Here is a 13,573-nt window from a genome sequence, read left to right on the forward strand (position 1 = left end):
ATGTTTACTCGAGGTTTGAATCTCTTGTAGTTATTTCTCGAGGCACAACAAAATGTATTGTCTTGAAGGGAAACTATTGTCCTCAGGGCGTAGCATAGATGGGGAGTGCATGATTCTGTGACTGAAAGATCCAGGGTCGATCTCCGGGGTGTCACTGTCTTGGGGTTAACGTCTCCGTCATGTACTTTTTCATCTGTGTACCTGTATTTACCTCCCTCTATATCCGTGGGACCGGCTCTAGGGGGGCCGTTGATGTGGCGATTCCACATTTTTTTTTTGAAGGGAAACTATTGATTGGTCACCAATTCAATACAATCGACAACTAAACCCAAGCGGCCAATCACTATGGAAGTAGCCTAGACCTAATAAGGGAGAGTATGAGTTTAGTGTAGTTGTCAAAATATATTGTTCATATTGATTGAGTTATAGTGAGGCAGAGACTACGGAATTCATCCACAAACCTTAAATCCTATTTTGTCACTCAACTTTTTCCAAAGGCTACTGGGCATCTCATCTTCAATTGCAGTTCAGATCCTTTGTCCCTGTGTCCCCTGTCGATCGGTAATGGGACACGAAGATAGAGAAATTTGGGGACAGAAGATCCAAACTCGACCTCTGTCGATCGATAATGGAACACGGAGATAGAGAAATTTGGGGACAGAGGATCCAAACTCGACCTCTGTCCCTGTGTCCCCTGTCGATCGATAATGGGATACGGGGATAGAGAAATTTGGGGATAGAGGATCCAAACGAGATGTCATGATGTCTTGAGATGTAATCTGGTCCGTCTGATCGACAGGGGACACAGGAATAGAAAAATTTAAGGACAGAAAATCTGAACTGAATCCAACTCCTTCAATTGGGGTTTGAAAGTATTCTTGAACTCTTTCAATTCTACGCCACATCATTCTACCTGTTTTTTAAAGTTTTTTTTCCAGTGTTATTTCTTAGCATTTTGAGCGAAAGCTTATTATTTCCTTTTCTTTCCAAAAAATTAAAACAAATTTAAAATTTTAAAATAAATTTTCTTTACATTTTCTTTTCATAAAACTCAAATAAATATCATTGGGAATATTTGCACTTTATTTAATGCCAAATCTAAGTACGAACAATCCATTAATAATCGAATCCATCATATCGTTTATATCAAATAAATTGTTATTTTTACATAACGTCTTAAAAAATAGAATAAATCGAATAATAAAACATCGATTAAATAAAATTAAAATAATTAACTTCCGATTAAATTGAGACTTGAGAGAAGATGAGAGTTGCCAATTATGGAATTATGATTAAATTTTTTATTTTGATTCAGGCATAGCTAAATTTGATTTAATCAGTTTAATCAAATTTAAATTCAATGTTAATTCAGTTTAACTGATCTAATTTGATCACCCATAACCAACTTCTATTCTTAGTTTCTCACAGTTAGCTAAAAGTTGTTCTTTAATTAATCACATAATTATTCCCCACTAACCCTAACTACCCAAACTTCAACTTTTTTTTTTTTAAAAAAATATATTCATGATTCACTAATCTTAACCGTCAATAATTAGCAATAAAGATTCTATCCCTTTCATTGCACATTAAATTTCAAACAGGAGTGCCACACTGCCTTATAAATTTAATTCCCCATATTTGTTCTCAATCCATTGAGATTTATCAAATATAACGGATAAAAATTTAATTAATTCAGTTAAAAATTAAAATAAATAATTTTTATTAATTAACTAATATTTTATATCTGTTGGCCCACTGATGATGAACAATCAAGTTCATCAATCAAATACTTATGTACGACCAGCCGTGTTAGAATCATCAGTCAACTGATAAAATATATCAATTGACTGATAATCTTCGGTTAGATTTAGTCAATTAAATCAATATCTTAAATTTAAAATTGAACTATCTAATTACATTAATCAATATTTTTTTAAAATAATAATTTTTGAATTAATTGAGTTGGATTCTCGATTTTGATCCATTCGTTTGGTTAATTTAATTTGCCCGTGCGGGGCATAGCTATATGGGCTGGTGCGACCGCCCTCAAAATTTAGGAAAAAAAAATTAATATAATGAAAATAAATTTAAAAAAAATAGTTATAAATTTTAAAACGTTGTCTCTTTAGATTTTTTTTTTTCAACGTTTTCTCCTCTCTCCGCTGAGCTTTTTTTTTTTGGCACTCCACTTCGGTTCTTCTTCCTTTCCTAATCCCTTTCTATTTTTTTCCTAATCCTAATTTTATCCTCAAAATCTTCTACCACATATTGCTATTGCTGCAATTCACATTATTGTCACCGCACACGCTATCACTGTCATTATTTGTTGTCAACACCGCCGCCGCCATGGCTTCACCACCGCTCAACAATAAATGTCTTTTGATTGAGATGAAGTTTCTTGTTTGAGATCTTTTGATTATGGATTTAAGTGTTACTTTTTCATATATTTATATTTTTGTTTGCTAGTTAAGCAAGTGTTTACAAATATTGAGGTTTTCTATGTATTTAATGTTTGATTTGTTTGTTAGGAAAGAAAATCGTATCCCATAATTATTGCTTTAAATATGTTAGGGAAGTAAATGATATTTAATGATTCTTGTTGTAAATATGGTAGCTATCCTATGAGAATTACTGAATTATAGGAGAGGAAGATATGTACACTTGTATATATATTACGTCTTGTTAATGAGAAAAGTAGAATAGATTATTATTTTCTTTTTCTATTGTTACATAGTATCAGAGCAGTGACGATCTGCTTTATTTTTACATGGATTCCAACAATTCTTATTCTCTACATCCTTCGGATCATCTCGGAATGATTCTCGTTTCTAAATCTCTTGATGGTGGCAACTATTCAAATTGGCGCAGAGCAATGACCATCTCTTTAAATGCAAAATCCAAATTTTGCTTTATTGATGGAACCCTGAGGCACCATCTGCGCAAAACAAACCAGAGGACTACGTGACATGGAAAAAAATGCAATGATATGGTATTATCCTGGATTCTTAATTTTTTTGATACTTGATATTGCAGATAGCGTGATTTTTTATGACACTGCTCATGAAGTTTGGGAAGATCTTCAAAATCGCTTTTCTCAAAGCAATGCACCACGAATTTTCTAGATTGAGAAAGATATTGCTTGTCTTGCTCAAGATCAGATGACAGTCGTCTCTTATTATACAAAGTTAAAAAAATTATGGGATGAGTTAGGATCCTACAATGATGCCGTTTGCACTTGTGGTGTAAACAATAAAAGACGTAAGTTGATGCAATTCCTCGTGGGGTTGAATGAGTCTTATAATGCTATTCGTGGTCAACTCCTTCTCATGAACCCATTACCTGATGTTTCACAAGCTTATTCTTCCATTATTCAAGAAGAAAAGCAACGAAATTTAGTTGCAAGACGGGAGACAATAGAAGCTTCTGCCATGGTCGTTCAAAAAAGTGAACCAGTAGCCCTTGCTGTTCGACACAAATCTAGTCCCTCCTTTCGCCCTAATTCCAATAACTACAAGTTGCTGCATTGTTCTTATTGTGATAGAGATCATCATACGAGAGAGACATGTTGGAAACTGCATGGTTATCCACCTGGACATCCCAAGCATTCAACGACCAAAAATAATCATTTCAAGCACAATGATAACAATCAATCTTCAATTCATAATATCAGAGGGACTCCAACAATGCAACAACTTCAACCAATTATGACTGGATTGACTGAATTACAACTACAACAACTTTTATCCATTATACAAAATAATGGAACATCTCAAATAGCTATTCCCAAGGCAAATAATGTCACTACTTCTTCAGGTTTGTCCTCACCTGAACTGATAATCGATAGTAGTGCAACAGATCACATTACTTCTTCTCCAGCTTTGCTTGTCAACAGTAAGGAGAACACTTATTTACCACCAGTTGTTATGCCAAATGGAGATCAGGCTCCAATTATCTCTACTGAAAATTTACCTTTGAGTCCTATTATTTATTTAAAGAATGTTCTTGGTATGTCATCTTGTAAGGTGGATTTGATGTCAGTGAGTTGGGTCACAAGAGATTTAAATTGCTCAGTAACATTCTTTCCTTATTGGTGTATTTTGCAGGATTTGATGACGAGGAAAATGATTGGTTTGGGTAAACAACGAGATGGACTATATTACTTGATTGCAATATCAGAAAATAAGTCATACCATCCTGTCCAATCTATCCATACCATCAAAGCTTCCTCTTCTCAAAACACTACTACCTTGTGGCATCGACGTCTAGAACACTTATCCTCTTCTAGATTAGACTTTATGTATAAAACCTTGTTACATTTCCCTTTGGAACCATATAATAATTGTGATGTTTGTGCGTCTGCAAAACAAACTAGGCTTCCTTTTTCAACTAGTTATATTTCTTCCGTTAAATCATTTGAATTAATCCATTGTGATATTTGGGGGCCCTTCAAAGTTCCTTCTTTTTTTGGTGCTAAATATTTTTTTGACTATTGTGGATGATTTTTCTCGCTTTACTTGGGTTTTTTATGCATCATAAAAATGAGACGAAAAATCTTCTAATCAATTTTTTATCTTTTGTGAAAACCCAATTCAATACTCCTATAGCAAATATTAGGGTTGACAATGGAGGAGAGTTCTTTTCTATGTGAGATTTTTTTAAACAACAAGACACTACTTACCAACATACTTACGTTTACACACCTCAACAAAATAGGGTGGTCGAGCGCAAACATAGACATATCCTTACATTAGCTAGAGCCTTTCATTTTCAAGCTCATCTCCCTTTACATTTTTGGGCAGAATGTGTCTCTACTGCTGTTCATATAATTAATAGGCTACCCACGCCTATACTTTCTCACCAAACTCCATTTGAGAAACTCTATGGAAAAGTTGCTACTTATTCCCATCTTAGAGTTTTTGGTTGTCTAGCTTATGCCACTAATGTTCATGTTTCACATAAGTTTGCTCCTCGTGCCACAAAATGTGTTTTTCTTGGGTATCATGTTGGTCAAAAAGCTTACAAATTATATGATATTGAAACTCATCAAGTCTTCACTAGTCGTGATGTTATTTTTCATGAAGATATTTTTCCCTATGAGTTCATATCCGTTGAGCCTCAATCAGATTCTGGCATACATGTTGCAATCCCAGATTCCTCTTCCGTTCAACCAACACCTACAGAATACATCCCTATCAATTCTACTACTTCACCAATAGCCCCCTTACATCGTTCTCAACGATCTCATGTTCCCCCTACAACCTTGTGTGACTATTTTTGTAATCAAGTAAGTTCACCTGAATCATTGTCATCCTCGTCATCTTTTCCAAGTAAAGGTACACATTATCCTCTCAGTAATTTTATCTCTTATGGTCGTTACTCACCACAACAAAGGTCTCTTATTGCTACTATTACTAATGATGTTGAGCCTACATTTTATGACCAAGCTGCCTCCCAATCTCATTGGCAAACAACAATGCAATCAGAATTGGCTGCTTTAGAGGCCAACAATATATGGTCTCTCACACCCCTTCCTCTTGGAAAACTAGCTATCGGTTGTCGTTGGGTATACAAAATCAAGCGTAAATCAGATGGTTCCCTTGAACGCTATAAAGCAAGGCTCGTAGCAAAATGTTACACGCAACTTGAAGGTGTTGATTATCATGACACTTTTTCACCTACTGCTAAAATGGTTACAGTACGCTGTTTATTAGCTTTGGCAGCTACTCAAAATTGGTCTCTTTCTCAACTTGATGTCCATAATGCTTTTCTTCATGGAGATCTTTCAGAGGAAATTTATATGTCTCTTCCTCCTGGTTTTCAGCGATAGGGGGAGAACCTTGTGTGTCGCCTAAACAAGTCCATATATCGATTAAAATAAGCCTCTCGTCAATGGTTTGCGAAATTTTCTATAGCTATTCAAGATGCTGGTTTTGTTCAATCCAAAGCAGATTACTCTTTGTTTAAATGTAAGAAAGACATATCATTTACTGCCTTATTGATATATGTTGATGATATCCTCATAATCGACAATGATCCAATTGCTATAACTGTTCTTAAACAGTTTTTACATAATCATTTTCGGATTAAAGATTTGGGTGACTTAAAGTATTTTTTGGGTATGGAAGTCTCTCGTTCAAAGAAAGGTATTTTCATTTCATAGAGAAAATACACTTTGGAAATTCTAAAACATGGAGGATATTTTGGAGTCAAACCTGTGGATTTTCCCATGGAGCAAAATTCAAAATTATCGGATGAAGGAGAATTCTTAAAAGATCCTTTTTTATATAAGCGGCTTGTCGAACTCCTGATTTATTTGACCATTACTCGTCTGAATATCACCTACGCAGTGCACATATTAAGCAGATTCATGCATGCTCCATGTAAACCTCATATGGAAGCTGCCATGCGTGTATTGCGGTATCTAAAGAACAACCCGGGTCAAGGTTTATTTTTTCCTTTCCAAAATATTTTATCTTTGCGCGCTTTTTGTGATTCAGATTGGGGAGGTTGCCCAATATCTAGAAAATCAACTACAAGATATTGTATTTATTTGGGATCTTCTCTAATTTCTTGGCGAACAAAGAGACAAAAAACAATTTCTCTATCCTTAGCTGAGGTTGAAACAATTCCTAGCTATGACTGATACTTGTTGTGAGTTATCTTAGCTACAATCATTGTTGAAATATCTGCAAATATTGCACTCAAAACCAGTATTATTGTACTATGACAACCAAGCAGCACTTCATATTGCAACCAATCCAGTATTTCATGAAAGAACCCGACATATAGAAATAGATTGTCACTTTATCCGTGAAAAGATTCAAGATGGTTCAATTACTACTGAATATATCCCTTCAGAAGAACAACTTGCAGATGTGTTTACTAAACCATTGGGAAAGGAAGTTTTTTCGACAATGAAGCGCAAGTTGGGAGTTCTTGACATTTACTCTCCAACTTGAGGGGGAGTGTTAGGAAAGAAAATCGTATCCCATGATTATTGCTCTAAATATGTTAGGGAAGTAAATAATATTTAATGATTCTTGCTGTAAATATGGTAACTATCCTATAAGAATTATTGAATTATAGGAGAGGAAGATATGTACACTTGTATATATATTAATTACGTCTTGTTAATGAGAAAAGTCGAACAAATTATTATTTTCTTCTTCTATTGTTACATTGTTATATGAAGATGATTAATTTCATAAAAAAAATTTATCAATTAAGTCATATTATTTATTGCATGGATAGAATTATTGTATAATTTACACGAACATGCATATAAAAGAAATTGTCTTTAAGATAAAAATTAAAATTAGATAGTTATATGATTAGAAAAATATGTTAAACATTTTACTTAGTATTGTTATCAATATGTATGAAAAATAAAGGTTCATTAACTCTAAGTTAGTTTTCTATCAATTTTGTTTATTATTTATTTTTGAATTATTAAAAAAAAGATAATTATTAAATTAGATAATTATATTTCTAAAATATTATGTTAATAATAAATTAGGTGAAATAATAATATTAAGATATTATAAAAAATACAAGATGAACATATTTCATGCGGGACATTTCCTCCCCCACCTCTGTCCCCCTAAATAAAAATCAGGACTACACTACACAGCCCTAATGCTAATTGCACCAAATTTACTAATCTTATTTTTGTTCTCGGATATAATCAAATATTTTAAAGAAATTTCAATTTTTTATGTTATCACAAAATACTTCTAATATTTTTTTCAGTGTTATTACTTAACATTTTTAATGAAATACTAGTGTAATCGTGCACACGCATTGCGTGTGTAATATAATAATATATAAATTATTTGAGTCTTTGAAAATTCGAATTGTTTTGATTTTCTAATGTCACCCTTATAAATCAAGAATTAATTATTTAGGTAAGATTCGTCAGACTCATGCAATAGTGACGCTAGAGAATCTCATCAACAAACAACTGTAACAACCTTCCCTATGCAAAAATTATTTTAATTTAATATTATACTTGTCTTAGTAAAAAAAAAACTAAGAAAAATATATTTTTTAACATTGTCGGCCTAAAATATTTATAAAAGTTTATTTGATCATAGTGTTGTCAATTCTAAGATATGAGACTAAAGAGAATTATATTTTTAATATAAAACAACCAGATAAAATTAATGATGAGAAAAATTCATAATAATACGCTATAACTGAGTCTAAAACTCTAGATCACTGATTGTTTCACTTGTGGAATTACTAATAAATCTTGGAATTATTTTTAATGTAAATAGAAAAAAGGACACTAATGTAAATACATTTTAGGCTTTACCAAAATTAGTTAGTAAAGGGGGGAGATTTTTAATAAAATAGTAAGTTATTACTCTACTCCCTTTCCAAAAATTAAAGCAATTTTAAAAAAATAAAATAAAATAAATTTTCTTATAATTTTCTTTTCATAATTCTTCTTTTAAAAACCCAAATAAATATAACCCTCTATTCTTAAATTCTCATAATTCTACATGCTGTTCTTTAATTAATCCTATAATTATTCCCTGCTAATCTTAATTACCCAAACATCCTTTTTTTAAAAAAAATATTCATGATTCACTAATCTTAACAAATTAAATTTCAATTAGGAGAATCTTGAATACCACGCTGCCTTATAAATCCCATGTAATTATTCTCCATTAACTACCATTTATAAATCAATTAATTCAATCAAAAATTATGATAATTAATTTTTTCATCATTAATCGGCTGATGTTTTACATCAATTGATTAATGATGGAGTCAAGTCTAGTGTTAGAATATAACAATTACGCTTTGGAGTCATCAGTTCAGTTGACTGATCATCTCCAATTACTTTTACCGGTTAAATGAATATTTTAAATCCTAAATCTGAAATAAATAATTAAATTAGCTGATATATATATTTTTTTTTTTAAAAAAAATTCAAATCAACTCAGCTTAACTCTTGATTTCAATCGGTTTTAATTCGATTTGATCGATATTTTACTCGGCTCTAATTAGGGATATTAATTCAGATGGATTAAGTCGGATTGGAATTTTTTTTTTAAAATCTCAATTAGAATCTGAATACAATCCGAAACTCTAAGCTCGAATCTGAATCCAATCCAAATAATCCTATTTAAAATGATTTTTTTTATTATTTTCTCTATAGTTCTTTATTTTTATTTTAATACTCTGTATTGATTTATATAAAAATATTTTATTTTATTTTTAAAAATTAGACTTAACCCTCAAAAATTCATTGAATCAAAAATTCGGATTAATCTGAGTCAATATAAATTCGACCCGAATTTGATCTAAAAAATATTCAACCTTAAAAACCTTCAATCTGAATATAATCTGAATAAATTTTTTTTTTAATCCGAACCTGATTTTTTTTTTCCAACTCAGATTGGATCATTGAGTTTATTTTTAACACCCTAGCCTAATACTAAATGCTACGAACTCACTAATCTTCATCTTTGTTCTCAAATATAATAATATATTTTAAATAAATTTTATTTTTTTAAGTTATAAAAAATACTCACAATATTTTTTTCCATAGTTATTAATTCCCGAATTCAACTCTCGATTTGTTCGGTGAATTTAATTTGATTGAAATTAATTGCTCCAAATTTACTAAATCTTCTTTGTTCTAGGATATAATCATATATTTTAAAGAAATCTCAATTTTTTAAGTTATAAAAAAATACATCTAATATTCTTTTTTTTCAGTATTATTACTTAGCATTTTGAATGAAATGTATTATTTATTTCCTTTCCACAAATTAAAGCAATTTTTTTAAAAATTAAAATAAATTTTATTTTAATTTTCTTTTCATAATTCTCCTTCTAAAAACACAAATAAATATAACTCTCTATTCTTAGATTCTCAAGTTAACTATATATGCTGTTACCCAAACATCCACTTTTTTAAAAAAATATTCATGAGTCACTAATCTTAACAAATTAAATTTCAATTAGGAGAATCTTCAATATCACACTGCCTTACAAATCCCCTGTAATTATTCTCCATTAACTATCATTTATTCAATAACAAATCAATTTATAATTTTTTCATCATTAATCACTCCATCAATAGAATGTTAAAATATAGCAATCACGGTTTGGAGTTATAAGTCCACGACCTCTAACTGGTTTAATCAGTTAAATTGTTATTTTAAACCCTAAATACAAAATTGAATTAAACTAATTATATTATATATATATAATCAATTAATTCGATTTGATCAATATTTTACTCAACACTAATACTAATTGCTCTGAATTCACTAATTGTATTTTTGTTATCAAATATAATAATTTATTTTAAATAAATTCCATTTTTAAAGTTATCCAAAATACTCATAATATTTTTTTCCATTATTATTAATTCCCGAATGATATTTCATTTTTTTAAAATCATTTTAAATGAAGTTTATTACTTTCCTTCCTTTTCAAAAGTTAAAATAAATTTTCATTTAAAAAAAATGAATTTTCTTTCCATTTACTTTTCATAATTCTCTTTCTAAAAAACAAAATAAATATCATTCGGAATTTGAATATTTGCACTTGATTAAATGCCAAGTTTCTATTCTTAAATTCTCACAGTTAACTACGAGCTGTACTTTAATTAATCCTATAATTATTTTCCACCAGCCTTAATTAACCAAACTGCCATTTATAAACAAAAATATTCAATTCCTTTTTGTTTTTCAAATTAAATTTGAGAATCTTCACTATCATACTACCTTATAAATTTTAATTCAGCTGTAATGATTCTCCATTAATTTAAATTTTTTCATGGCTTCAGCTGTTCTTGATCATGATCCTCCTCCCAAACATCTCGGTAATTTTTTTTAAAAAAAAATATTATTTTTTTTCCTATATCGTTTTTGATCGATTGGTCGTTGTGTACAGATGAGGACGAGGACAATGACTGCCCGATCGAGCAGGTCCGGCTGACGGTGCCGACGACCGACGATCCGTCGCAGCCATGCCTGACGATCCGCACATGGATCCTCGGCATCGTCGGCTGCGTCCTCCTCGCCTTCGTCAACCAGTTCTTTAGCTACCGCTCCAACCAGCTCTCCATATCCAGCGTCTGCGTCCAGATCCTGGCGCTGCCCATCGGCCGATGGATGGCCCGCGTCCTCCCGCCGACGATCATCAGGATCCCTCTACTCAACTGGTCCTTCTCCCTCAACCCCGGCCCCTTCACCATGAAGGAGCACGTCCTCGTCACCATCATCGCCAGCTCCGGCTCCGGCGGCAATTACGCCGTCGGCATCGTCACCATCGTCAAGGCCTTCTACCACCGCGGCATCAACACCATGGCCGCCATGCTCCTCACTCAAACCACTCAAGTTACTATTTTTACTCCTTTAAATCCCCCCCTCAAAAAAAAACAATTTTTAATCTGTTTCTTCTTTCTCCGATCTCCAGTTGCTGGGATTCGGTTGGGCAGGATTGTTCAGGAAATACTTGGTGGATTCTCCGTTCATGTGGTGGCCGTCGAATCTCATTCAAGTTTCCCTTTTTAGGTGCGTTTTTTTTAAATAGTTTCTGTGTCAAAAAAATCGATCCATTTCCTTGCTTGATCGAGTGCGATTCGATTCAATGCAGAGCATTGAATGAAGAGGAACGGCGGCCGAAGGGCGGCTTGTCGAGGCTGCAGTTCTTCCTGATCAGCTTGGGGTGCAGCTTCGCCTACTACATCGTCCCCAACTACCTTTTTCCGGCGATCGGGTCTGTGTCGGTCCTCTGCCTCATCTGGAAGAACTCGATCCCCATCCAACAGATCGGTTCCGGCCTCAGGGGCCTCGGCGTCGGCGCCTTCGCGATCGACTGGGCCACCGCCACCTCCTGGCTCCAAAGCCCCATCGCGGCGCCGCCCTTCGTCCTCGTCAACGTCCTCGCTGGCTACGTCATCCTCATCTACATCCTCATGCCGCTCTGCTACTGGACCAACATCTACCACGCCCGCCGCTTCACCTTCCTCACCTCCCACCTCTTCGAGCGCGGCGGTGCCCCCTACGACCTCGACCGCATCCTCGACGCCGAGTCCTTCTCCCTCGACGTCCGCCAGTACGAGAGCTACAGCGACATCTACATGAGCACCTTCTTCGCCATCTCCTACGGCATCGGCTTCGCCACCCTCACCGCCACCCTCTCCCACGTCTTCCTCTTCGACGGCCAGTACATGCTCAAGCTGTGGCGGCAGGCGACGTCCAAGGCGAACGAGAAGTTCCTAGACGTGCACGGGCGGATGATGAAGGCCAACTACGCCGCCGTGCCGCAGTGGTGGTTCCTCGTCATCCTCGTCTCCATGACCGCCCTCTCCATCTACGCCTGCGAGGGCTTCGGCGGCGCCCTGCAGCTGCCTTACTGGGGCATCCTCCTCGCCATCGCCATGGCCCTCTTCTTCACCCTCCCCATCGGCATCATCGGCGCAACCACCAACACGGTAACGCCGCCGCCGCCGCCACACCATCATTCTAACGCCGCCGAGAAAATTCTATCAATTAATTCTTTTTCTGCAGTTTCCCGGACTCAATATCATCACGGAGATGGTGATCGGCTACATCCTGCCGGGGCAGCCGATGGCTAACGTGGTGTTCAAGACCTACGGCTACATCAGCATGTCTCAGGCGATCACCTTCCTCAGCGACTTCAAGCTCGGCCACTACATGAAGATTCCTCCCAAATCGATGTTCGTCGCTCAACTCGTCGGCGCGGTGATCGCCAACGCCTGCTACTTCGGTACGGCGTGGTGGCTGCTCACCTCTGTTCCGAACATCTGCGAGACCGACCTGCTTCCGCCGGACACCCCGTGGACTTGCCCCAGCGACTCCGTCTTCTTCAGCGCCTCGATCATTTGGGGCGTCGTCGGTCCTTACCGGATGTTCGGGCCTGGCTCCATCTACGTCAGCCTCAACTACTTCTTCCTCATCGGGCTCCTCGCCCCTGTCCCCGTCTACGTCTTCCACCGCCTCTTCCCGGAGAAGAAATGGATCCGCCTGATCAACTTCCCGGTCATCTTCGGCGCCACCGGAATGATGCCGCCGGCGAAGGCCATCAACTACAACAGCTGGTTCGTCGTCGGATTCACCTTCAACTACTGGGTGTTCAAGAGGCACAAGCAGTGGTGGGGCCGCTACGCCTACGTGCTTTCGGCGGCCCTCGACGCCGGCACGAGCTTCATGGCCGTCGTCGCCTTCTTCGCCCTCGGAAACTATGACATCTATGCCGTCAACTGGTGGGGCGGAGTCTTGGACGACTACTGTCCCCTCGCTAACTGCCCCACCGAGGCCGGCGCCTACATCCCCAACGGTTGCCCTCAAATCCAGTGAAAACGGTGGCTCTGTTCAAGGTGGCCGTTAATGTCTGCAACTGTCGGTTATAGGGCTTTGCTTTCTATTAATAGACATGCTTTCTATATTTGGTTTTAGGCGGTAAATGAATCAAAATATTCATAAATAAGTTATATTGATTTAATTAAAAATTTATTTATATTCATTCAATATATCTTCTAATATTTGTGGATAATGTTCATGAATAATATTCATATTGTCCTCTC

At 35.6% G+C, this 13,573-nt stretch overlaps 1 protein-coding gene and 1 pseudogene across 1 annotated transcript; both read left to right on the top strand.

The window, feature by feature from the left end:
• Nucleotides 1–3,158: 3,158 nt before the first annotated feature.
• LOC122035318 lies at nt 3,159–6,959 on the top strand (annotated as a pseudogene).
• A 3,838-nt stretch (nt 6,960–10,797) lies between these two features.
• LOC122035319 (oligopeptide transporter 5-like) lies at nt 10,798–13,346 on the top strand. Its single transcript, XM_042594730.1, has 5 exons — nt 10,798–10,843; nt 10,915–11,360; nt 11,440–11,537; nt 11,620–12,460; nt 12,537–13,346. The coding sequence occupies exons 1-5, from the start codon at nt 10,798–10,800 to the stop codon at nt 13,344–13,346; spliced, it is 2,241 nt and encodes a 746-aa protein (XP_042450664.1).
• The last annotated feature ends 227 nt before the right edge of the window (nt 13,347–13,573 follow it).

This window comes from Zingiber officinale, chromosome 11B, assembly GCF_018446385.1.
Source record: "Zingiber officinale cultivar Zhangliang chromosome 11B, Zo_v1.1, whole genome shotgun sequence".
NCBI classification, from domain to species: Eukaryota; Viridiplantae; Streptophyta; class Magnoliopsida; order Zingiberales; family Zingiberaceae; genus Zingiber; species Zingiber officinale.

Excerpts from the sequence above, each read along its gene's own strand:
- LOC122035319 (XM_042594730.1), top strand. The coding sequence starts at position 10,798 with ATGGCTTCAGCTGTTCTTGATCATGATCCTCCTCCCAAACATCTCG. Across the intron at positions 11,361-11,439 it reads TCCTCACTCAAACCACTCAA|TTGCTGGGATTCGGTTGGGC; the intron begins GTTACTATTTTT and ends TCCGATCTCCAG. Across the intron at positions 12,461-12,536 it reads TCGGCGCAACCACCAACACG|TTTCCCGGACTCAATATCAT; the intron begins GTAACGCCGCCG and ends CTTTTTCTGCAG.